Source organism: Pristis pectinata, chromosome 14, assembly GCF_009764475.1.
Source record: "Pristis pectinata isolate sPriPec2 chromosome 14, sPriPec2.1.pri, whole genome shotgun sequence".
Lineage (NCBI taxonomy): Eukaryota > Metazoa > Chordata > Chondrichthyes > Rhinopristiformes > Pristidae > Pristis > Pristis pectinata.
This window is the reverse complement of record NC_067418.1, coordinates 10,630,828-10,653,783: the sequence shown is the minus strand read 5'-3', so window position 1 is coordinate 10,653,783 and position 22,956 is coordinate 10,630,828. Positions and strand designations below refer to the sequence as shown.

Here is a 22,956-nt window from a genome sequence, read left to right as displayed (position 1 = left end):
GTTGTGAGATTTAAAATATACTTATGTCTCACCTGGCCTCAAACCACGTGTTGTGGGGCGAAGGTTCACCCATTAACTCTGTCTCTCTCTTTAGGGATGTTGATTGATCTGCTGATCATTTCCAGCACTTTGATTATTTTTCAGATTTCCAGCTATGGTGTTGTTGTTTTTGTTGTTGTGTGTGTGTGTGTGTGTGTGTGTGTGTGTGTGTGTGTGTGTGCATGTATATACATGTGCATCTGTATGTTTATTATGTGTATATGTATGTGTACCTAAATGCATATGTGTCTACATGTCTGCATATGTGTGTATGTACGTGTGTGTATGTGTTTATATGTGTGTCTATGTGTATGTGTGTCTATGTCCATATATCTGTGCGCGTATATGTGCATGTGCGCGCTTGTGTGTGTGCCCATGCATCCATGAGAGTTCCTCAGCTATGTAATTCCACTTGTAATTCCTGTTTTGGACTAGATCCTGATATTACCCCATGTATCTTGCTATCAGTTACATTCCTGCTTCAATTAGATAAAGGAAGTGCTGACTCAAAGTTTTGCAAAGGGTTTACGATATGTTTCTGTGGCATGGGACTAGCTCCACATACTTTATAGGAACAAGAACAGATCTCTTAGCCCCTCAAACCTGTTCTACCATTATAGTGAGGTTATGGATGATCAGTGATTTTTCAGCAAGCTGTTCAACTGCAGCAGAATCACAAGGTAATAAAATCTGTCCTCTTTTAATTCTCTCTCTTTCTCTCACTCACTCGCAGGTGCGCGCACACACACACACGTGTGTGCATACAGCAAATAGGAGCAGGAAATGATTTTTCCCTCAGGAATGATTTTCTGTTTCTGAGTATTCCCAATATTTTCTCTTCTCTGGGAATTACTTGTATTTGTTCCGATCTAGTGTCCTGCATTTTCTAGCCCCCTCTACAATGGACAAACCAAAGGTTTGGGTGATCTCTTTGCAGAATACTTCTGCTCATTCTTCAAGGGCATCCTTCAGCTTCTGATCACTTCATATCTTAATTCAGCATCCCATTACAACTTCTCCCTTTGATCTCCTTCACTGTTCCTGTGCTGAAAATAAGAACACATGGAAATAGGAACAGGAGTAGGCCACTCGGCCCCTCAAGTGTGTTCCGCCTCTCAATATGATCATGGCTGATCTACCCCAGGCCTCACCTTCTCTTCTGTGCCAGTTCCCCATCGCCCTCAATCCCCTGATCTTTCAAAAACTTACCTACTCCTTTCAATACCCTCAATGATCCCGTCTCCTCAACCGTCTGGGGTACAGGATTACAGATATACACCAGCCTCAATGAGAAATTATTCCAACGCACCCAATTTTAAATGAATGCCCTTTAATCTTGTAATTATGTCCCCTTGTCTGAGATTCTCCCACAAGCAGAAACATCTTTATACTTACTCTGTCCTGCCCACAAAGGATTATATATGTTTCAATAAGATCATCCCTCAATCTTCTAAACTCCAAAGTATATTGAGATAAATTCTTTACCCACTCACGATAGGGCAACTATCTCATCCCAGGAATTAGTGTAGTGAAGCTCTTTTGGACAGCTTACAATGCCAGTCAATTAAAAAAAATCTGCACACAGTTCTCCAGTTCTGGCCTTACCAGTACCCAGTACAATTGTAACAAAATATTTCTAAACTTGAACCATCTTGCAATAAAGGCCAACGTGTCATTTGCCTTCCTCACCGCTTGTTGTACCTGCCTGCAAACTTTTTGCGATCCATGCACGAGAACTCTCTTTACGTGAACAGTCGACATTTTGGGTCGAGACGCTTCACCTGGACTCCCAACAGTGTGAAGCTCATCAATTTCGTCTGAGCCGGTCCAGTTGAAGGGTCTCAACCTGAAACGTTGACTGTCCGTTTCCCCGCACAGATACTGCCTGACCCGCTGAGTTCCTCTAGCACTTCGTGTGTTGCTCCGGATCCCAGCATCTGCCCTGTGTCTCCAACTCTCTTTGTTCAGCTGCAATCTAATGCTCAATGTAGATTTGAGAGATAGCTCCTTGTCTTTTGACGTGGTTTGTTAACAGTTTTCTGGAATCAACAATGAAATCAGCCTTATGGCTAAACACTCTGTCTCTTCCGCACCTCAATAATCTTTTGTTTCTCACTCACTTTCACCACCCTCTTTCAGTCAGCCTCACCTCTTATACCATTGAACCTCTGCTGGTGTCCACGTATTATGGACCTTCCCTATGGTTTTCTCTTCCCCTCTCCCTTTCTCTGCAATTCTAAACTTTCTGATAAAAGGTCACTGACCTGTATTCTGTTTCTCTCCCCACTCCCCACTGACCTGGCTGAGTATTTTCCAACATTTTCTGTTGTTATTGATGATTTTCCTCTTCTCCATCCATGGACCCACGAATGGTTGGTGCTTCGAAGAGTAGTGCAATTATCGTGGCGTCCTGGACAACAGCTCTCCCTCATCTAACGTCATTGGTCATCATCGTATTTCTGAGGGGCCTTGTGCAAAGACTGGCTGCTGTATTTCCTTCTACAACACACACTTCATAGGTGTGAACTCTTTAGAGTGTCCTAAGGTTGTGTAAAGTCAGAGAGAGAGCAATACAGCATGGAAACAGGCCCTTTGGCCCAACCAGTCCATGCCGACCTAGTCCTGGAATCTGATAAGTAAGGACAGTGATAATGGGAACCATTAAGGAAGAGGTGAAGGATGGATGGAGCCAGATGGGGAAGGGGATCCCTACCTGGCTCCATCTGCCCCTTGTTTCCTTGTCTGCTTCCATCTTTCATCCAACTGCCTCTGTTTCCTAATTCTACCTCTCTCCCTTCCTCCATCCCTCCTTGGTCCACCTATCACCCCCGTCCCATCCCCACCTTCCTCTCCATACCGGCCACCCTCCCTCTCCACTCCCAGCCGTATCCAAGGGCCCCAGCCCGAAACGCGGACAACGCCCACCCCCCACAGATGCTGCTGGACCCACTCTAGCACAGTACAAGATCTTCCCTTCTTTATGCAGAATATTATTTGTCCTTCCATGTCTCTGCCAGCTAACACTAACCCAAACTGGCCAGCTCAATATTCTTCAAGGTGGGACTGTTCTCCTTAGAGTGGAAGGTCCAGAGATTTTTCCAATAGTTCATGCAGTCGAGGATATTGAGCCACAATAACACTCTGCATAAAGACTCTCTTAATGACAATTTCAAATTGATGATCTATCATCGCCAACTCCCCAGGCGAAGGAAGCATTCTTTCAATAACCATTGGAGAAGAAGTCTTTCTGAGCATTAAATCACCTCCTGCCTTCCCTTCATGTGGAAACCTGGCCACTATCTCTTGTAATAATTTCCAAGCACTGCTGAGATTACTGTTTAAGAAGGAACTGCTATTTATATGGTATCGGATCATGTCCTTGGCATGATGCACGAGTCAAGAATGACTTTTGAAGTGGGCAGCACTTGGGAAATGGTGGGGCGAGTTGAGAAGGTGGTCAAAAAGCCTTCCGTTTAATATGTGGCAGAGAGTACAAGGGGAGGAAGTTATGGTGAACCTTTGTTAAACACAGGTTGGTTGTCAGCTGGAGAACTGTGTGCAATTCTGGGCATCATTACATTGGGAAGAATGGGCTCAGGGGCTCAGGAGAACCAGTTATCATCAACAACTAATCACCATGGCAACTCTGGGCTTGCCTTGGGAGAGATATTGGTATTGGTTTATTTTTGTCACTTGTACTGAGGTACAGTGAAAAACTTGTCTTGCATACTGATCGTACAGATCAATTCATTACACAGCGCATTGAGGTAGCACAGGGTAAAAACAATAACAGAATACAGAGTAAAGTGCAGCGAGAGGTATAGACAGAGTCCATGGAGGGGAGGCTGGTTTCCATGACTCGCTGGGCTGTGTCCACAACTCTTTGCAGTTTCTTGCAGTCCCGGGCAGAGCAGTTGCCGTACCAATAAGATCTCCCCTTTATCCCATCCATCCCTTCTCCACAACTTAAAACTGACTTGTTTTCCCTTTCTCAGTTGTGATAAAGCGCCTTTCCCCTGAGACAGTCATCCTGTTTCTCCTTCCACAGATGCTGACTGACCTGCTGAACATTTCCAGCATTTTCTGTTTTTCTTTCAAGAGGAACCAGAGATGAGGCTGGGGTTGACAGGAAGGTGTGCAGAATAGATCATGAGGAAATTTAATGAGCCGAAATGGACTCCTTCTCTGTCATGTGGAAATATGGAGCGATTTAAGTCCCTCGACATCCCAGCCAGTGGAATCAAACCTGCTTCTTCCTGGTCAAACCCCCCAAATTTTTTAAATGTCAAAAATGGTAAATTCTGTCAGCTACCTATCCTGAATCCACCCCAGAAGATTACCCCTGCCACCTGCATCCATGCATTCTAATTTTGTTTACTAACACCTGGTGCAGGACCTTATCAAAGGCCTTCTGGAAACAAAATTTCATTATGTCCATTGGTCTATTGTGCTCGTTATAACCCCAAGAAATTGTAACAGATTTCTCAAATGCGATTTCCCTTTCATTAATCCATGTTTACTCTGGCCAAGTAAAACCAGAGAATGCTGAAAACACTCAGAAGGTCAGGCAGCATCTGTGGAAAAAGAAAGTTAATGTTTCAGCTTGAAGACCCTTCATCTGACAAAGGGGTCTTCAACCCGAAGTGTTAATTCTATTCAAATGAGTGGTTTTCAGCCTGAAACTTAGTTTCTGCTTCTACAGATGCTGCCTGACCTGATGAGTGTTTCCAATATTTTCTGTATTTATTTCCCATTTCCAGCATCTGCAGATTTATTACTTGCATTTACTCTTCGCAATCCTCTTGTTTTCTATGTGACCTGTTACCACCTGCTTAATAATAGACTCTGGCATTTACCATATTGTTGACATCAAGCTAGCTGGTCTGTAGCGCCTCCTTGCACTCTCCTTACTTACTCAGATGGTGAGGTTACATTTGTAAACACCTGGTGTGTGGAAACCATTAGAGGATGCATGGAATTTTGGAAGCTGATAACCAGTGCATCCACGAACTCTACAGCCACCTCTTTGAAAACCTTGGGATGCAGGTCACCAAGTTCTGGGAATTTATTGGATTTCATTCATTTCCCCAATACTGTTTTTATAAAATAATTTTCGGCCAGTTCTCCAGGTTAATAGTGAAGTAACATAACCCCAATACTTACGGCTTTAAGCCGCTTATTTTGACATTCCACTGCTAATTTTGGGCAGGGTTGTAGCTGATACCTGTCTCTTGAAATGGTAGAACTATTTGCTCAGTACTTTTGCTAATGCAAGACTGGAAGGAGGTTGTAAATTAACAGAATACACAGCAGCCTAGGTTTGTTAATTTATATGAACTGTGTTCAATAGTACAACATCTGTGCTGCGCTTGTTTCACTTTCCAATAATTTTTGCACAACTTGTGAAAAATTAACATCTATGATGTGAATATTTGTTTAGTTTAGTCACATCATTAATTCAACCAGTCTGTAGTAAGTGGATAGCACATTAGTAGTCACAGAGGGAGCTGACCATTCATGTATATACATCAAAGTTCTCACATGCACCATCAACACCTGAGTATATGCATCAAATTCATCTCCATCCAGAACTTTCATGGAATTATTATTGGCATAGCTACTTTTTCTCTTGTCATGTGTTCAGGCATTAAAACTTGGTTTCAGGAGATGGTCTCACTCCTGAGAATCTGATCATATGTCTGGCTCTGTGCATAGCTCTCCTGCCTCAGGTCCAGATCCAGTCAAGGGACTGAAGCACTAAAATCTATGCTGAAAATCTAGTGCAGGACTGAAGGAGTATGGCCCTATTAGACAGCAAACCAAGTCAATGGAGAGTTTGCTCTCTAACATGGACATAAAGGATCCCATGGCAACAGCTGGAAGAGAAGCAGAGGAGTTCTTTAAGCTGTAATGACCAATGTTTATCTCTCAAATCTTATCACAAAGACTACTTATCTGACTGTTATCATATTACTGTTAATGGGAGCTTGCTGTGCACATATTGATTGCCACCTTTCCTGTAACAGTGATGACACTACAAAATTGTTTCATTGGTAGTAAAGCACTTTGGGGCATCCTCAAAGAGATGAGATGTCCTACAGACATGCCAGCATGTCTTTTCTTTGAGTAGGAAAGGATCCCATGTGAAATTTGTTAAGAGAGCACTTTAATAATGAAATAGTTATTGTACTACATTGATTAAGAATAAGGAATCTAAACTAATTCATAGCATAAAAACTCAGAAAGCTGGGCTTCTGATTGGCAAAGGTTTTAGTCTATGCCAATGGTTCATTTGCTGTTCCTATATTTTCATGACCACTTTATGAAAAATCTGTCATGGTACAATGAGGAAAAAATGAATATTGATTAAATTCATTGCAAGGGAGTCATTTCAATTTCATGCTCCCAGGAGCGATTGACTTCTGGAAGTCTTTAATGGAAGAACAGCCATGGTGCTAATCCAAATGCAGAAGCAAGGTCTTCACCCATTCGGCAGTTGGAACGTACAGCTCACTGCCATCAGGAGTCCTTGTGACAAAGGCTACTGATGGGTTTCTCGGAGATAGGGGGTTGGTTACATAGAAGAGGGGGAAGGAACAGGACCAAACATTGATAGGATTAGGTGATGTAAGGAAGGAAGAGGCTCACAGAATCAAACAACTTCAACACCACAACAAACCATTCAGCTCATTGAGACTGTGTCAGCTTCTAGTACAGCAATCCTGTCAGTCCAATTTCCCCACTCTTTTGCTGTACCTCTGCAAATTATTCTCTCCTGGTTCCTATCCTATGCCTTTTTGAAAACTCTGATTGATTCTGCTTCCTTCATCTCTACAGGCATCGAGTTCCAGATCATAACCCCTCTCTGTGTTGAAGAAAAAGCCCCACATCTCGCTCACCCAAAATATGTTCTTGAACATAGAATACTACATCACAGTACAGGCCCTTCGGCCCACAATGTTGTGCCGACATTTTGTCCTGCTCTAAGATCTATCTATCCCTTCCCTCCCACATAGCACCCTATTTTTCTATCATTCATGTGTCTAAGAGTCTCTTAAAAGTCCCTAATGTATCTGTCCCCACAACCTCTGCCGGCAGTGCATTCCACGCACCCACCACTCTCTGTGTAAAAAACTTAGCCCTGACATCCCCCTTATACCTTCCTCCAATCACCTTAAAATTATGTCCCCTTGTGTTAGCCATTGTCGCCCTGGAAAAAAGTCTCTGACTGTTGCTAATGGGAAGTTGTTCCCACTAGCAAATTGAACCATTCACTAATGGGAACGACTTCCCTCTAGTTACTTTGTCTGAGCCCAAGATGATCTTCTGCACAGCTGTCCAACCTCCTTTCAACCTTCACTGCTCTAAGAACAGTGGCACGGTAGTTGGTGCTGCTGATTCACAGCTCAGGTTTGATCCTGACCTCGAGTGCTGATTGTGTGGAGCTTGCAGGTTCTCCCAGTGACCACACTGATTTCCCTTGGCCACTCCGGTTTCCTTCCACATCCTAAATACATGCTGATAGGTTAACAAGCAACTGTAAATGTGGAGTCTAAAACTAGAAGACATAGGTTTAAGGCGAGAGCGGAGAGATTTAAAAGGGACCTGAGGGGCAACTTTTTCTCACAGAGGGTGGTGGGTATGTGCAACAAGCTGCCAATGTAGGCTGTAAAGGTGGGTACAATTACAATATTTGAAGGACACTTAGGCATGTACATGGATAGGAAATGTTTACAGGGATATGGGTCAAATGTAGGCAAATGGTACTAGTTGAAGAACTGGTTGTTGACCAGGAAGGGGGAGGAGGGTGAACATGCGCCAGTCTTCATTGGTGGATCAGTGATGGAGAGGGTTAGCAACTTTAAACTCTTGGGCATTAATATATCGGATGACCTGCCCTGGGCCCAGCACATAGATGCAATCACAATGAAGGCATGCCAGCATCTTTACTTCCTTAGAAGGTTAAGGAGGTTCAGCTTGTCACCGAACACTCTAACAAACTTCTACAGATGTCCTGTTGAAAGTATCCTGACTGGTTGCATCATGGTCTGGTATGGCAATTTGAACGTGCAGGAACGCAAGAAGCTGTAGAGAGTAGTGGACTCTGTCCAATACATCACGGGCACATCCCTCCCCACTATCCGTAGTATCTACATGAGGTGCTGCCTCGAAGAGGCAACATCCATCATCAAAGATCCCTATCATCTGGTCCACAACTTCTCACAGCTACCATCGGGCAGGAGGTACAGAAGCCTGAAGTACCACACCACCAGGTTCAAGAACTGCTACTTTCCCTCAACCATTCATTTCTTGAAACAACCTGCACAATCCTAATCACTACCCCAGTGTAGCAACATGATGACCACTTTGCACTACAGTGGACATTTTTTGTTCTAATTGTGTTCTCTCTTGTATAATTCTGTACAATTTGTGTTTAATTTATGTTTTTCTTGTGAATGTTGTGCCTCTGATGTTATGTGCCTGTGATGCTGCTGCAAGTAAGTTTTTCACTGCACTGCACAAACTCGACTTTGACTGGCACTTTGGTCAGCATGAACGAGTTGGGCCAAAGGGCCTGTTTCCGTGCTGTATTACTTTAAATTATCCCGAGTGTAGGTGGGTGGTAGGAGAAACGGGGAATTGATGAGCGTGTGAAGGAGACTCTATGGCTCTATGAGTTGATGGGAATGTGGAGGGAATAAAATGTGTAGGATTAGTGTAAATGGGTGCTTGATGGTCAGGGCAGATTCAGTGGGCTGAAGGGCCTTTTTCCACGATGAATATAACAATATTAAATCTGATGAAGGGTGTCAAACCTGAAACGTTACCCCTTTTCCTTTTCCCATAGGGGCTACATAACCTGTTGAGTGTTTCAGCATTCTGTAACGTTCATAGTTTCTCCCATATAACTTTATAGCTTACATTAACACTTGTTCAGCTTACCGGCTTTTTGTGCTGAAAATTTAACACAAGTTTTGCTTGCACTCTGGTCAGGGAGGCTCCTTAGCGACAGAACAAAATGGGAAAATAACACTTCAACGTGCTTTCATCAAACTCCCTCCCTCTGCATTTCTTTCAGAGGCAAGACTAATTTAAAATAGGCATCATCAGTTCTTTGGGGCAAATGTTATCAACTCCATCCATTTGTACCGCTCCTCTTTTGGCCTCATTAATTAAATCACAGCTGCACAAGTCTCAAAGCTTAATTCAAAAGTTAACTCTCTGGACATTAAGAAAAGTAACAAAATGCAATCTCGTGTCAAAATTAATTTTGCTAATTTCATTGATAGTATATTTTATGATTAAGCAGTAATGTAGCATGATAGTTACATTACTGGGCTAATGATTCTGTACTAATTCAAATCCTATCACAACAGCCGGGAAATTTAAATTCAAATGACTAAATGAATCCAAAATAAAGAAAAACTGATGTTGGAATGTTAACCATGAAACCACGACATTGCTGTAAAAACCCAACTGGTTCACGTGGGTGTTTCAGAGAAGGAAATCTGCCATTCTTACCTGGTCTGGTTTATATATACAGTATCTCTTGACCGTCAATGTGGTGATCTCTTAACTACCCTCTGAAATGGTCTGAGACACCACTCAGCTCAGGGCCAATTAGGAATAGCCAATAAGTGCTGTCCTTGCCAGCGATGTCCACACTCTGTGAATGAATAAAACTAAGCAACCAGCTTGCCGTTACCTTGTGCCGTAAAGAACTCCTCTGGATCCTGAAGGTGAATCCAAGGCCTCTGTTGGTTTGGGCACCTTTTCCTTGTTCATTTGCTGCAGTATCGAGTTCAATTCACTAATGACGTTTGCCTTTGCATCTGTTGCTGCAGGGACCTTTATATCTGGTCCGTCACCCCATAGCTTCGAGGTCCTCTGCTGTGGAGATTTAAGTGTTTCAGGTGGGATGGGACCAGGAGGAGGGGGTGGTGGAGGCGGTGGCATGAACAGACCGTCAAAATTTTCCTCTATCAAAGCGTCCTTGTAAATTGCATTGTTTTTATTGATAACGGGCTTAACTTTTGGCTTTGGAGGGACAGGGGGCTTGTCAATTAGAAAAGTCTGCCCATCTGCATAGACTGTGCAAGTATCTAAGTTCTCTCCTGCTTCAGAGGACAGTGTGGAGATACTGGAGACGGTGGAAATGGTGCTCGTCGTTTCCAAGTGATGGTCACTGTTGCTGCGACTGTCCACCTCTTCGATCCCGGAATCGATGACGCTGTCGATGGTCTCCCGCGGGGCAGGGACGAAGCTCGGGGGCAAGGAGGAATCGGAAAGACCGAGGGGCTTCTTACCATCGGAAGTTGCGGGAGAGAAGCCGCTCTCCTTCCTGACGTGCGAGGGCAAGGTGGCGCAGGTGGTGGCTTTGTTCTGCCTCAGCAGGTCCGAAAGAGACGGGATGGTCGGCGGGTCCTCAGAGCTCTCAAAACTGTTGGCGAACTCCAGCGGGGGAGGCAAAGGCTCGGAAAATAGGAAGTCCTCCTCCACGTCGATGGAAGCCAGCGGCGGCGGCGGAATGCGGAACGGCAGGACCGTGGGGTCCTCGACGGAACTGATGGTGATGATGGTCTTGGCCGCGGCTTTCGCCTCGGGAGCATTTTCCGTGGCTCTTTGTTGATCCGACGTGACGCTGGCTGGCGAGTTTTCCGTTTTATCTCCCGCGCTCCTGCCCTCATCCGGCTTGGCTCCGGTCTCTGGGTGCACCATCAGCAGGCCGGCCGAGGTATCTGAACCGTCAGCCGATGCAGTTTTCTTCTCGTCGGCCTTCTTCTCCTCCCTGCTCGCTTCGGCCTCTGCCTTCGGGTGGACCTCCTTCCTCGGCACGGCGGAGGTTGGGTTAGCTTTGACCGAGCTCGAGGCCGAGGCCGCTGTCTCCACGTTGGACCGCAACTTCGTGTCGATGTATAGCGGCTTCGTGAGTTCGGTTTTGCCAGAATCGGCTTTGCTGACATTTTGCAGGGGCTGATCTTTCGCTGCCCGCCCTCTTGCCGCCAACGCCAAGGCCAATGGAGTGTTCGAATCCAGTACTTTACCTGTTACGGGGTGCACGTAGTTAGTGTTATTGTTGGGAATGTTGGATGCGCTGTAACCTTTTGCAGTTCCGTCGTTGCACTCAATGTCTTCCTTCTTTGAAGCAATGTTCAATATCCTTGAGCTGCTGTGCGTTCGCTGAGTGCTGGTCTCGGCGGTGCTGTAATTGGTGCCGCTGGCTTTGGACGACGGGACCATGAGGTGACTGTAACGTTCCTCGTTGCCAAACATCCCTTCGTCAATAGACTTGGAGTGCTTTAGCCGCGCGCTGGGCACCAGCCCCACATCTTCGTCCCCCATGTCCGTGGAGAGGAAGGCGGGGGAGTGGCGCTTGGCTTCTATTCTCTTCTCTCTGTCCCTCACTGCCCCCGCGATCGCTGCTGCAAACGGGTTACAGAAGCCGTCGTCGGGCCTAAGGTGACCTTGGTGCTCTGAAGCCTGGGTGTCGATTTCCATGCTGCTCCCTTGGCTGCTTTTGCCACTGCTGCTGGTGGAAGGCTCCTTCACAATAATGGTGGGGATGGGAATCGAACATGTTTTCTCTGGGCTGTCTTCCACCTTAGACTGCTTCACCAGCTGACCTTTCCTCCTGGCCGGCTTGGCAGGGACATAAACCGCCTTATTCCCAGTGTTCCCAACATCAGAGTATGGATTTTCAGGCATGTTACCCCTCCTGCTGCGCATGGTCTGGTGTGAACTAGTGTTTGGCTTGTACTGGTCTTCAGAATCCATGGAATACTGTTGGGAATCTTGCCGGTAATACATCGCTTTCTTCTGCCTCTCTGAACTAATCGTTCCCGTACTCTCTGGTCTGTTGGAATTATGGGTTCTTAACCCAGAGTTATGATTGAAGCCCGGCTTTATTGTACCATAACTCCGTGGGCCAGAAGGTTTGGGTGTGTTATAAGGTGGTGAAGGAGGGGAAACTGATGGGGGAGGTGGGATATCTTCAGCAGTATCTGGCATTGACAAACTTCTGGTAAACTTCAGTAATGGAGGAGCTAAAAATTGTTTCTCTTCTTCTAACATACCTGCACACACACATAGAAAGAGCCCACGTTAAGATCAATATGTTAGGTGGATACTTGGGTACTGAATTGAACCAAATTCCTTCCGGCAAACAATACTTCTTATGGCACAAAAGAATAGACCTTTGGTGGCCAGGTCTCCAGACTGTTAGTGTTTGACCCAGCAACCCAAGTCCAAATTAGGGTTTGGGATGCAATGATTAGGATCATTTTCTATCAGTTGATTCATTAAGGTGCATCTCATTGCTTCACCACGCTTGGAGACACAAGAGACTGCAAACGCTAGAATGAGGAGCAAAAGACAAAATGCTGGAGGAACTCAGCAGGTCAGGCAGCATCTGTGGAGGGAAATGGACAGTCAACGTTTCAGGTTGAGATCCTTCATCTGGACCAGTCCTATCCTATTAAACATTCACACAATGACCAGCCCAGATGAAGGGTCTCGACCCGAAACGTCGACCGTCCATTTCCCTCCACAGATGCTGCCTGACCTGCTGAGTTCCTCTAGCATTTTGTTTTCTCTTTCAGCATGCGAAGTGGTTTACATTGGTAAAACAGGTAATGTCAAAGTGCAAGGAGACTTCAGTTGTACATTGAAATTACTGCAGAGGATTGATTTCCTTAACATTCATGATCCTTGTCCAAAGCACATCATTTATTTGGACGGATATATAAAACTATGAGGGGGTAGATAGAGTTTGTTTCCCTGGCTGGAAATGTCAAACACTAGAGTGTGTAGATTTAAGGTGAAAGGGGGAAAAGTTTGCAGGAGATTTGTGGGGCAAGTTTTTTTTTACAGAAAGAGTGGTAGGTGCCTGGAACGCACTGCCAGAAACAGCTATGATAGGCAATGTTTAAGAGGCAGGGACATGAACATAAACAAGCAAGGAACAGAGGGATACAGACCACGTGCAGGCAGATGGGATTAGTTAGATTGGCATCACGTTTGGTGCGGACATCGTGGGCTGAAGGACTTGTTCCTGTGCCGGACTGTTCTCTGAATAAACAATGGAAACTAGCATGCATGGAACTTGATGCAAACAACTCTCATCTGTTGTAGTTGTTGCTTAAGAGGAAGAAATCAGTCACCGATAATATGGCTCCGATGTTAATGTGCTCACTGCAATCATCTCTCTCCGGTATTGTAAAGGAGGCATTAGGATATTTACTTTTAATGGGTTACCAATTTCATTAAAATACTGGAGCCTTGAATTGGTTCCAAGCTATTAAGCATTTACACAATGACGCTTGTCAACAGTAATTTCTTGCCTTGTATGTCTGGGAAAGTATGACATAAATCAAGGCAGCCAAAAGCTTTCATTAACTGGCCTGCAGGAACCAGGCTGTTAAATTTTGCTGATGTAAATGAAAGAAGCAGGATTATTTACTGGTTGCTGGCCTATAGTCACAGTTGTATGCTGGAAAAGATTAGGCTTTCCAAACAGCAGAGTGGTGCATTCCCTGATTTTCAATGCCTACTCAAAGCAAGAGAGTAGGAAACACTTCCTTCCAGGGTAGGTGACCCAGCTGGCTCAATTGGTTTGTAACCTCATATACACAATTTCAATATGACAAATAAATTAAATGCAACATTTAACGCCTGTAGATAATTATGTTGAAGTTAACACAAGCAAAACTTTGGCCTTATTACCTATTGATTTCTGCCTTCGCATAGTTCCGCGTGGAATTTCTAGATAGGGGCTGTTATGGCTCCCTGGGACCGTAGGAGGCATTACAGCAATACCCTGGCGATCATAGATTGACTGTAAACAGAAAAGGAAGGTTGGTTACTCCGTTAATGACAGATCATGTTACGTGCTGTTTGATTTAACACTGGACCGCATCCTGGCAGGCATCCCATTCCACGCCCAGGGCAACCACTTCCACCCCCACCCGCCTCCGCCCTCACACAGAACAAATTCAGGTTAAGTTATGAGGAGAGGTTACGAAACCAGGGCTGCATTCTCTGGATTTTAAAAGGTTGAATTTTGCAAGATACTATGGGGAACTGATAGGGTAAATCAGAATCAGGTTTATTATTACTGACTTATATGTTGTGAAATTTTCTTGTTTTCCAGCAGCAGTACAGTGCAAAGACATGAAATTACTATGAACTACAAAATAAATAAATAGCGCAAAAAAAAGGATAACAAGGTAGTGTTCATGGAATGTTCAGAAATCTGATGGCAGAGGGGAAAGAAGCTGTTCTTAAATCGCTGAGTGGGGTCTTCAGGCTCCTGTACCTCCTCCCTGATGGTAGTAACACAAAGAGAGCATTTCCTGGATGGTGAGGGTCCTTAGTGATGGATGATGCCTTCTTGAGGCACCGCCTCTTGAAGATGTCCTCAATGGTGGGGAGAGTTGTGCCCATGATGGAGCTGGCTGGGTCTGCAAACGACTGCAGCCTCTTGCAACCCTGTGCATTGGAGCCTCCATCCCAGGCTGTGATGCAACCAGTCGAAATGCTCTCCACCGTACATCTATAGAAACATCCATCATCAGGGACCCCCACCATCCAGGGCATGCCCTCTTCTCATTGTTGCCATCAGGCAGGAGGTAGAGGAGCCTGAAGACCCACACCTCAAGGTTCAACAGCAGCTTCCTCCCCACTGCCATCAAGTTCTTCAACCGAGCTGAAAAACCCTAAAACTACCATAAGGCCATAAGATATAGGAGCAGAATTAGGCCATTTGGCCCATCGTCTGCTCTGCCATTCAATCATGGCCGAATTGTTTTCAACCCCATTCTCCTGCCTTCTCCCTGTAACCCTTAACCCCCTTACTAATCAAGAACCTATCAATCTCTGCCTTAAATACATCCAACAATCGGCCTCCACAGCCCTCTGTGGCAACAAATTCCACAGACTACCTTGAAATATATTTCTTTTTCTCTTTCTCAACTTGCATTAGTGTCATTATCTTTACCAGGACTGGAAAGGAAGAGGGTAGAAGCCGGAATAAAATGGTAGGGGGACAGGGGGAGGAGCACAAGCGGGCAGGTGATAGGTGAGTCCAGGTGAGAGGGGGAAGGTAGTGGGTGGGGGAGGGGGGATGAAAGGGAATGATGTGAGAAGCTGAGAGGTGATAGGTAGAAGAGGCAAAGGGCTGGCGAAGGAGGAATTTGGTTAGAGAGGACAGTAGGTCATGGAATAAAGGGTTGAGAAAAAAAAGAGGGGTGGGGTTACCAGAAGTTAGAGAAATCAATGTTGAGGCCGTCACGTTGGAGACTAACAAGGCGGAATATGAGGTGTTGCTCCTCTAACCTGTGTCTGGCTTCAACATCGAGTTCTCTAACTTACGGTAACCCCATCCCTCTCCCCCCCCCTTTTCTCCCTTCCCCCTTTATTTTCCACAAGATCACAAAGCAAAGGAGCATCGGCCCATCGAGTCTGCTCCGCCACTTCACCATGAGCTAAACTATTCTCCCATCTGGTCCCATTCCCGGCCTTTTCCCCATATCTCTTGATACCTTGACTAATTAGATACCTATCAATCTCCTGCTTAAACACTCCCAATGATCGGGCCTCTCCTGTGGCCCCCTCACCCCTTCTCTTTCCCCTCCCCACCCTCATGACCTGCCCATCTATTCCCCACCTCCTTCCCTTTATTTCATTGCCTACTGCCCTTCTTCTTCAGCACTTTGCCTCTTCCACCTATCAACTCTCAGCTTCTCACATCACTCCCCTCTATCCCCTCTCCCCCACCCACCTACCATCCCCCTCTCACCTGGACTCACCTATCACCTGCCCACTTGTGCTCCTCCCCCTCCCCCTCCCCATCCCCTTTTATCCTGGCTTCTGCCCTCTTCCCTTCCAGTCCTTTCCAGACTTGAAACATCGACTGTTTATTTCCCTCCACAGATGCTGCCTGACCTGCTGAGTTCCTCCAGCATCTTGTGAGGATAATCGCTAATCTTTTTAATGGCAAGTCAACACATTGTGAAGTGCACTCAAGTTAAGGAAGGAAGGAAATAATAAGAACAAATAGATAACAAATGGAAATACTGTCGTTCCACAATAAAGCACTGACCTGATGTATCATACATAAAATCGGTTGGTACTACCACATGTCCTCCCCAGCTTATGAACACCCGACTTGTGTACGAACCATACATACTAATGAGTGCTTGGGAGACCAGTGTTATGGATTTTCTGGCTGCTGTGGGGCAGTAGGATTCTTCTGCCACCTGAGAACTCAGTCTATGAAAGCATTTCCAATGGGGACAGTTCTGGTTAGGAATAATTTACAGGAACAGAACCCTGCTATAACTGCACACTAATTGCATTATATGATCTGTGTTCTTGCCACGCTCTTTAGTATGGAACTTGCCAGATAGTTTGTCTGCCTCTGTGGATTAACCTACATTAAAGAAATGCTCTCTTGATTCTGTAATCCCTATCTTTGTTTAATAAAATACCCTTGCTGTTGGTTTGAATTACCAACTATTTGCCAGTATCTTAGGAGAAAGTCTGAAACACCTTTGAGGTGGATTCATGTCCCTCGTGGCTTAACATTTCAAACATCCTTCCTGCATCCAAAATTTCATCATCTGTTTGGTTTGAAACCCACCATTGAACTGACTTAATAACTAAAGGGTGATATAATGGTGCAGATGGCAGAGCTGCTGCCTCACAGCCCCAGTGACCAGGGTACTGTCTTTGTGGAGTTTGCATATTGTCCTTGTGACTGCATGGGTTTTCCCCGAGTGGTGCAGTTTCTTCCCAAATCTGTGCATGTTGGTAGGTTACCTCGCTACCACAGATTGCCCCTAGTGTGTAGTTAAATGGCAGGAGTTGATGGATAATAGATTATAGGGAGAAAATGAGGAATGGAATTGGTGAGAGCCGGCATAGATTCGATGGGCTGAAATGGCCTCCCATGTCATATAGGAATATGGATTTCATTGTTGAAGCAAACACTAGGTACCATAAAGCAAAGATATACTCACATTTGCATCTGCAGTGGAAGGAAAGCACCTGCTAGATGGACGCTGTTTGATTGTTGCGACCCGCGAGTCGACCGTTGCATTTTCCGCAGCCCTTGACTGTTTGGGATTTGACACTATTTCGTCAAGCTTGTCTGTGAAAGGCAGGGAATAGTTCAGTCACTGCTTATGACATTCCCAATGAAAGACAGAAGAGAAATTTCTGCAAATTATGCAAATAACTCAGATGACACTTTCATGCATACAATCGAAATGCAAGTTCCACACAATCGCTAAGTCGCATTACTACTGCACAAGCAGCATGCATTGTTAATTCATGCATGCATCATTTTTTTTACTTAGTGTGGTTTGAAAAGCAGTCCTCCTCTTCAAACCCTCTAAATGAGATGGATCAAGATCTGTGGTAATAAGGAGATGAAAAAGGACATAATATTAAACATCAATTTCGGTTTCACTTAATCTCAGCACAGTAAAAAGACGATTATTTTAACTTCAGTATGCTTATACTTTAAAATATTTGCAATCATTGTGGGGTCATCAGTTATTTAAGGGAATGCCATCAATCCTCAACAAATAGAGGAATCTTCAAAATTGAAGACGATGGCAAATCTGGAGAATTTTGGCTTTGTTGAGTACACTGGGATGGCTTTCTTTAGAACAGAAGAATTTGAGGGGAGATTTAATTGAGATGAACAAAATTATGAGCTGGCTATGCATGGTGAACAGATAGGACCTGCTTCTCTTGGCAGAAAGGTCAATAATTTGGAGACAAAGATCCAATTTAATCGGTGGGAAGGTTGAAGGAAATTCGAGATCTAGAACTCACTGCTTGAAAGGGTGGTGGGGACAGAGGTGCTTGACATACTTAGAAGGTCCCTGAATGAGCATATGAAGAGCCAAAATCTGTAGGGTGGTGTACAAGAGATGGGAATTGGGAAATGGGAGAAGCCTAATACCCACAGGTTTTGGCCAGCATGGAAGCAATGGGCCAAATAGCCTCCTCTGATATAAATTATGATAAAAAGGATATATTGTTAAATAAAACTGCATTGGCCATGAACCAGGACATTATATAGAGGACACTCATAGCACAATTTTGAAATTGCTCCAGTGTCAAACGTTGAGAAAACTTAAGCAATAGCCTATGCTTTTGTCAGATGAAACAGCAGAGTAAATTTCATGACCAATTTGCTGAGACTAAGCAGTCATTTTATATTAATTACAGGGTCCAAGTTCCACGCGCTTAGAAGGCACTCAGCTGAAACTGAAGAATTGGATTATTTGATTAAAAGATTGTTTCATCTTGAACAAGTGTAATCATTTTCATCACCCAATGCAGTTATGTACAAAACAAATTAAAGAGGCCTTGGTCAAGAGGAGGAAATTGTAGTCTGCAAGTCCAAATGACAGAGATTCACCAATTGCAGCCGGGTGATATCTGTGATCGTGAAGAGTATTGTGAGATTTAAGTATGAATTTTGTACTAAATGGACTCTGATTTAAAGGCGCAGTTTGTGAAGTAATATTTCCTCACACAAAGAACATTAAAAAAGTTGTGCCAACTCAGTGGGATAAAACGAAGATGATTTTCAGAAAAAAAAGCTTAAAACATCTTTAATATAACATGGAGGACTCTACACAGAAAATAATGAGTAACATCTCAGCCAGAGATAGTTCTAAAACTGCACACCAGCTCTCAATTAAATAGCAGCTCTAGCATGGGAAAACATCACAAGGGGGTTCAAAGGAGCGCAATATAAGTTTGGTACTTGGCCACATGAGGACATGTTAGAACAGGTGAGTGCAGCTTCATCCAACAGGAACATGCTATTAAAGGTGGAAGGAAAGGTAGGGAGAGAGATTTGAGAAGAGAATTATAGATCTTAAGGGACTTGGAAGCTGAAAGCACAGCCACCAATGAAGAAATGGAAACTGGGGACATGCAAGAGACCAGAAGTGAAGGAATATGGAGATCAGAGAGGGCAATAAGCTGGAGAAGTTCAGAAAGTCAAGGTGATATAGATCCCTTTTCAATAATCTTTGAACTTAGAGGAGCAGAGTTGACGACATAATAATGCTCTTTGTTCATCGAGAAATATCAGTCCAGTTTTTTCTCTTTTGAAATTTTTTTCAGTTTGTTTCGTTTTATTACATATTTTTTTTCGATTTGGTTTTTGTTTAATATAATAAATCTTTTTCTTTCTCTTTTTGATTTTTTTTGTAATATATTCGTTTGCCAAGAAACCATGGGGCCTAGAATATATTTTTTATTCTTTATGACTATATATGTCATGATTGTCCTCCCGACCTCTCTGTATTACGTGTATAATTACCGATGTTATATGTGTTAATCTGTATTAATTTGAAAATTTTTAAAAAGATTGAAAAAGAAAGAAAGAAAGAAAGAAAGTCAAGGTGAAGCTTCTACAGGGAGACACAAGAGAGACTGCAGATGCTGGAAATCTGGTTCAATGCACTCAAAATGCTGGAGGAACTCAGCAAGTCGGGCAGCATCAATGGAGGGAAATTTCCCTATGGACTGTTCATTTCCCTCCATAGATGCTGCCTGACTTGCTGAGTTCCTCCAGCATTTAGTGTGTAAAGCTTCTAAAACTGAGTTGCTGGGACTTGGAACTGATAGCAAGCACAGGGTTATGAGTTGACTAGCAATTGGGGGAAGTTAAGATGCCAAGTGACTTGCTGGGCTAGGAAGAGTGTGAACGAGGGCTTATAACAAGTTTAGTTAGGTTATATAGCAGTAGGAGGTAGGATGCAAGATCTTTGCTTCAAATCAATATATTGTGGATCTTGCTTGATTGGTTAGCTTCCAGTTTAATCCACGATACTTGATGTTTCTCAGTTATTGAATGGGATACCAGTTTTGCTGGCAAAGCCAGCACTTATAACAGTCCTTAAGAAGATAATGGGGGTGCTGCCTTGTTGAACTGCTGCAGTCCTTCTGATGAAGGTTCTCGCTGCTGCAGATAGGAAGCTCCAGGATTTAGACCCAGTGATAATGAAGGAAGGGGCATATATATTTCCAAGTCTGGAAGGTGTGTGACTTGGAAGAGAACCTGCAGGTGGTGGTTATTTTGTCTGAGGTAGCTTTGGGAGGTGCTGTCAAACTAACCTTGGCAAGTAATTGCAGTTCATTTTGCTGCAACCAGGGTGCACCAGTGGTGGAGTGAACATTTAGAGTGCTGATGGATGCCAATCAAGTGGGCTGTTTTATAATGTTTGTTGTTGAGCTTGAAAGATGTGGGTGGGAATGGAGGGCTGCAGTTATAAGGAGAGATTGGATAGGCTGGGTTTATTCTCATTGGAACATAGAAGGCTGAGGGGTGACCTTATAGAGGTTTACAAAATACTGAGGGGCACAGTTAAGACACATAGTCTGATTCTTTTTCCCAGGGGGCGAGGGAGTCTAGAACTAGAGGGCACAGGTCTAAGGTGAGAGGGGAGAAATTTAATGGAGATATGAGGGGTGTTTTTCCACACAGAGGGTGGTAAATATTTGGGATGAGCTGCCAGAAGAGGTAGTGGAGGCAGATACTATTACAATGTCTAAAAGGCAATTGGACAGATACTTGGATAGGAAAGCAGTAGAGGGATACGGGCCTAATGTGGTCAAATGGGATTAGTGTAGATAGACATCACGGTCAGCATGGATGGTGGACCATGAGGGCCTGCTTCTGTGCTTTACATTCTATGATTCACGAGTTTTCTAATGTGAGAGTTATAGTCTGTAGCTTTCAAACTTCTCCTGTCTGGATCCCTGGAAATATACATCAAATGCTGACTGGCATTTTGCAGCGCAAATAACAACTCCATTAAGTCAACAACTAATGAAACATATAGAATTACGATCGAAGAACTTTCACAATCTCACACACATGAAGGTTCTATATAGATGTGAGCGTTTATGTTTTGATTCAATTAAGAAGTGTCAAATTGGACAAACAATTGTGCAGGTTTACCAGAAGAATATGAATAATTCAGTAGGATGCTATTTTCATGGCAAGCATACTCTGCACAACTGGGAATTTTAGAAGGGTTTCTAATTAATCAGAAACGCTTCGTAGCACATGGATCTTGTTACAAGAGAGCCTTCTGAAATCTTGAAATATAAGAAAACAGTGTAATTACATCTATAGTTTTTGGGCTGCAGTGTGCAAAACTGAATGATGAAAGTAAGAAAGGAAGTAAAAGGGATGTTACTCTTCCATCTAATTCCATTAAAATAGCAGAGCGTGAAATTCACCATGAGCATGGTGCCATTCATAACATTGCCAATTGTGCCCTGATCCGCAAAGGATTTATAGGATGGTGTGTGTTCTGTCGTGAATCACGGGCTGTGCACATACAAATTCCAAATCTACCCAGCAGGGAGGCTCCTCCGCACAATAATCGATCGGAAGCCAGTGTGAAATTACACGGAGTGTATTTCAAGTTGAACTTGAACACAGACAAGTGACAGCAATGTTGAGCTTGGAAAGCTCTTTATCCAACAGAGTTGCAGCACAGCGTGTTTTTGACTTCATTCACTCACCGGTCCTCTTTTTCCGTAATGTTGCTTGCAAAGCAAAAGAGAAAGAAGCAAATAAATTTTAATGATTGCATATTCTGTTGTTGCTTGACATTGAAATCTCTTTCACAATTTGTAAACAATTTGGCTTAGCAATGTACTGGGAGCTTCTCCAGCTCCAGTGCCTTGAGCCTGTGATGGAAGCCCCACAAACATGTGCAAATCAGGGCTCTTGATGCACTTCCATTGGTTATGATTCAGTGGGTGGAATCAAATTCCTGGCCAGCATTAAAACATAGATTTTGGTGGAATCAACCCTTCACTAATGCAAAATCTCCGAAGGAATAATCGTGCAAATCGGATTTGAAGTCCAGTAATTACAGCTCAGCTGTCTTAAGTTCACAGAAAGGATTCAAGCCCAGAATTCCCTCACGATATACGACACAGCACCGTGTGACCAGTGTTTTTTCAACAGGTCAAGCAGCATCTGTGGGGGCAAAGGGATGTTCTGGAGCAAAAAATAAAAAGCTGGAAGCCAGTGGCTTCAACATTATGGGGGCATTGTGGGGGAGGTACAGAGAAGTTTGCATAAAAATGGGATTGTGCCCATTTTTGATGTGTTAAGTGGCCACTGAATCCATATCCTAGTGTCATCAAAATTGGTTCTAGAAGTTGCATGCTGGTTTTTTTCTCTTAAGCTCATTTTGCATGAATTTCCTCCACCAGTTTCACCAATTTTCAGGTTACACCTGCACTTAGGTCATGAGCAGAGCCATTGCCCTCCTTCACATAAAAGCCTCAAAACTGAACCCACTTGTGGTTGTTTTCATGTATACATCTCACAACAAAAGCACTTGGTTCACGTTTTAAGTGCTTGCTCACATGTACATTAAATGCATCTTTACGCAGAGTGTTCTGGGGGCAGCCCGCAAGTGTTGCCACACTTCCGGTGCCAACATAGCATGCCCACAACTCCCTAACCTGTACGTCTTTGGAATGTGGGAGAAAACCGGAGCACCCAGAGGAAACCCACGCAGACACGGGGAGAACATACAAACTCCTTACAGACAGTGGCCGGAATTGAACCCGGGTTGCTGGTGCTGTAATAGCGTAATGCTAACTGCTACACTACAGTGCCTGCCCCTATTTGGTGCTGAAATTCAGACAGTTGCGATATCATTTCCCTGCACATTGTGGGTACATGATGACAGAGTCAATGTGTGGGGCACCTGTTAATTACCAACAGAAATTGGATCAACAATCTTCATTATTAACTTGCAATGTAACAAGGAGCACATTGTACTGAAAGTAGTGAATCACCTGTGATATAAGGCTTTATTTAAACTTCATAACTCCTCACCCCCCAGTCATTTTAAT

General features: G+C 44.0%; 1 protein-coding gene across 2 annotated transcripts in view; it reads right to left on the bottom strand.

Moving 5' to 3' along the window:
* Positions 1-22,956, bottom strand: part of LOC127577696 (SH3 and multiple ankyrin repeat domains protein 2-like) — a 705,938-nt gene that overhangs the window by 14,622 nt on the left and 668,360 nt on the right. For both annotated transcript variants that reach the window (XM_052029143.1, XM_052029144.1), the window contains 5 exons: positions 21,604-21,627; positions 17,393-17,452; positions 17,058-17,188; positions 13,762-13,873; positions 9,746-12,113 (listed from right to left, as the gene is read on the bottom strand). In XM_052029143.1, the coding sequence (XP_051885103.1) occupies positions 9,746-12,113; positions 13,762-13,873; positions 17,058-17,188; positions 17,393-17,452; positions 21,604-21,627 (2,695 nt within the window). The remainder of the gene's footprint in view (positions 1-9,745; positions 12,114-13,761; positions 13,874-17,057; positions 17,189-17,392; positions 17,453-21,603; positions 21,628-22,956) is intronic.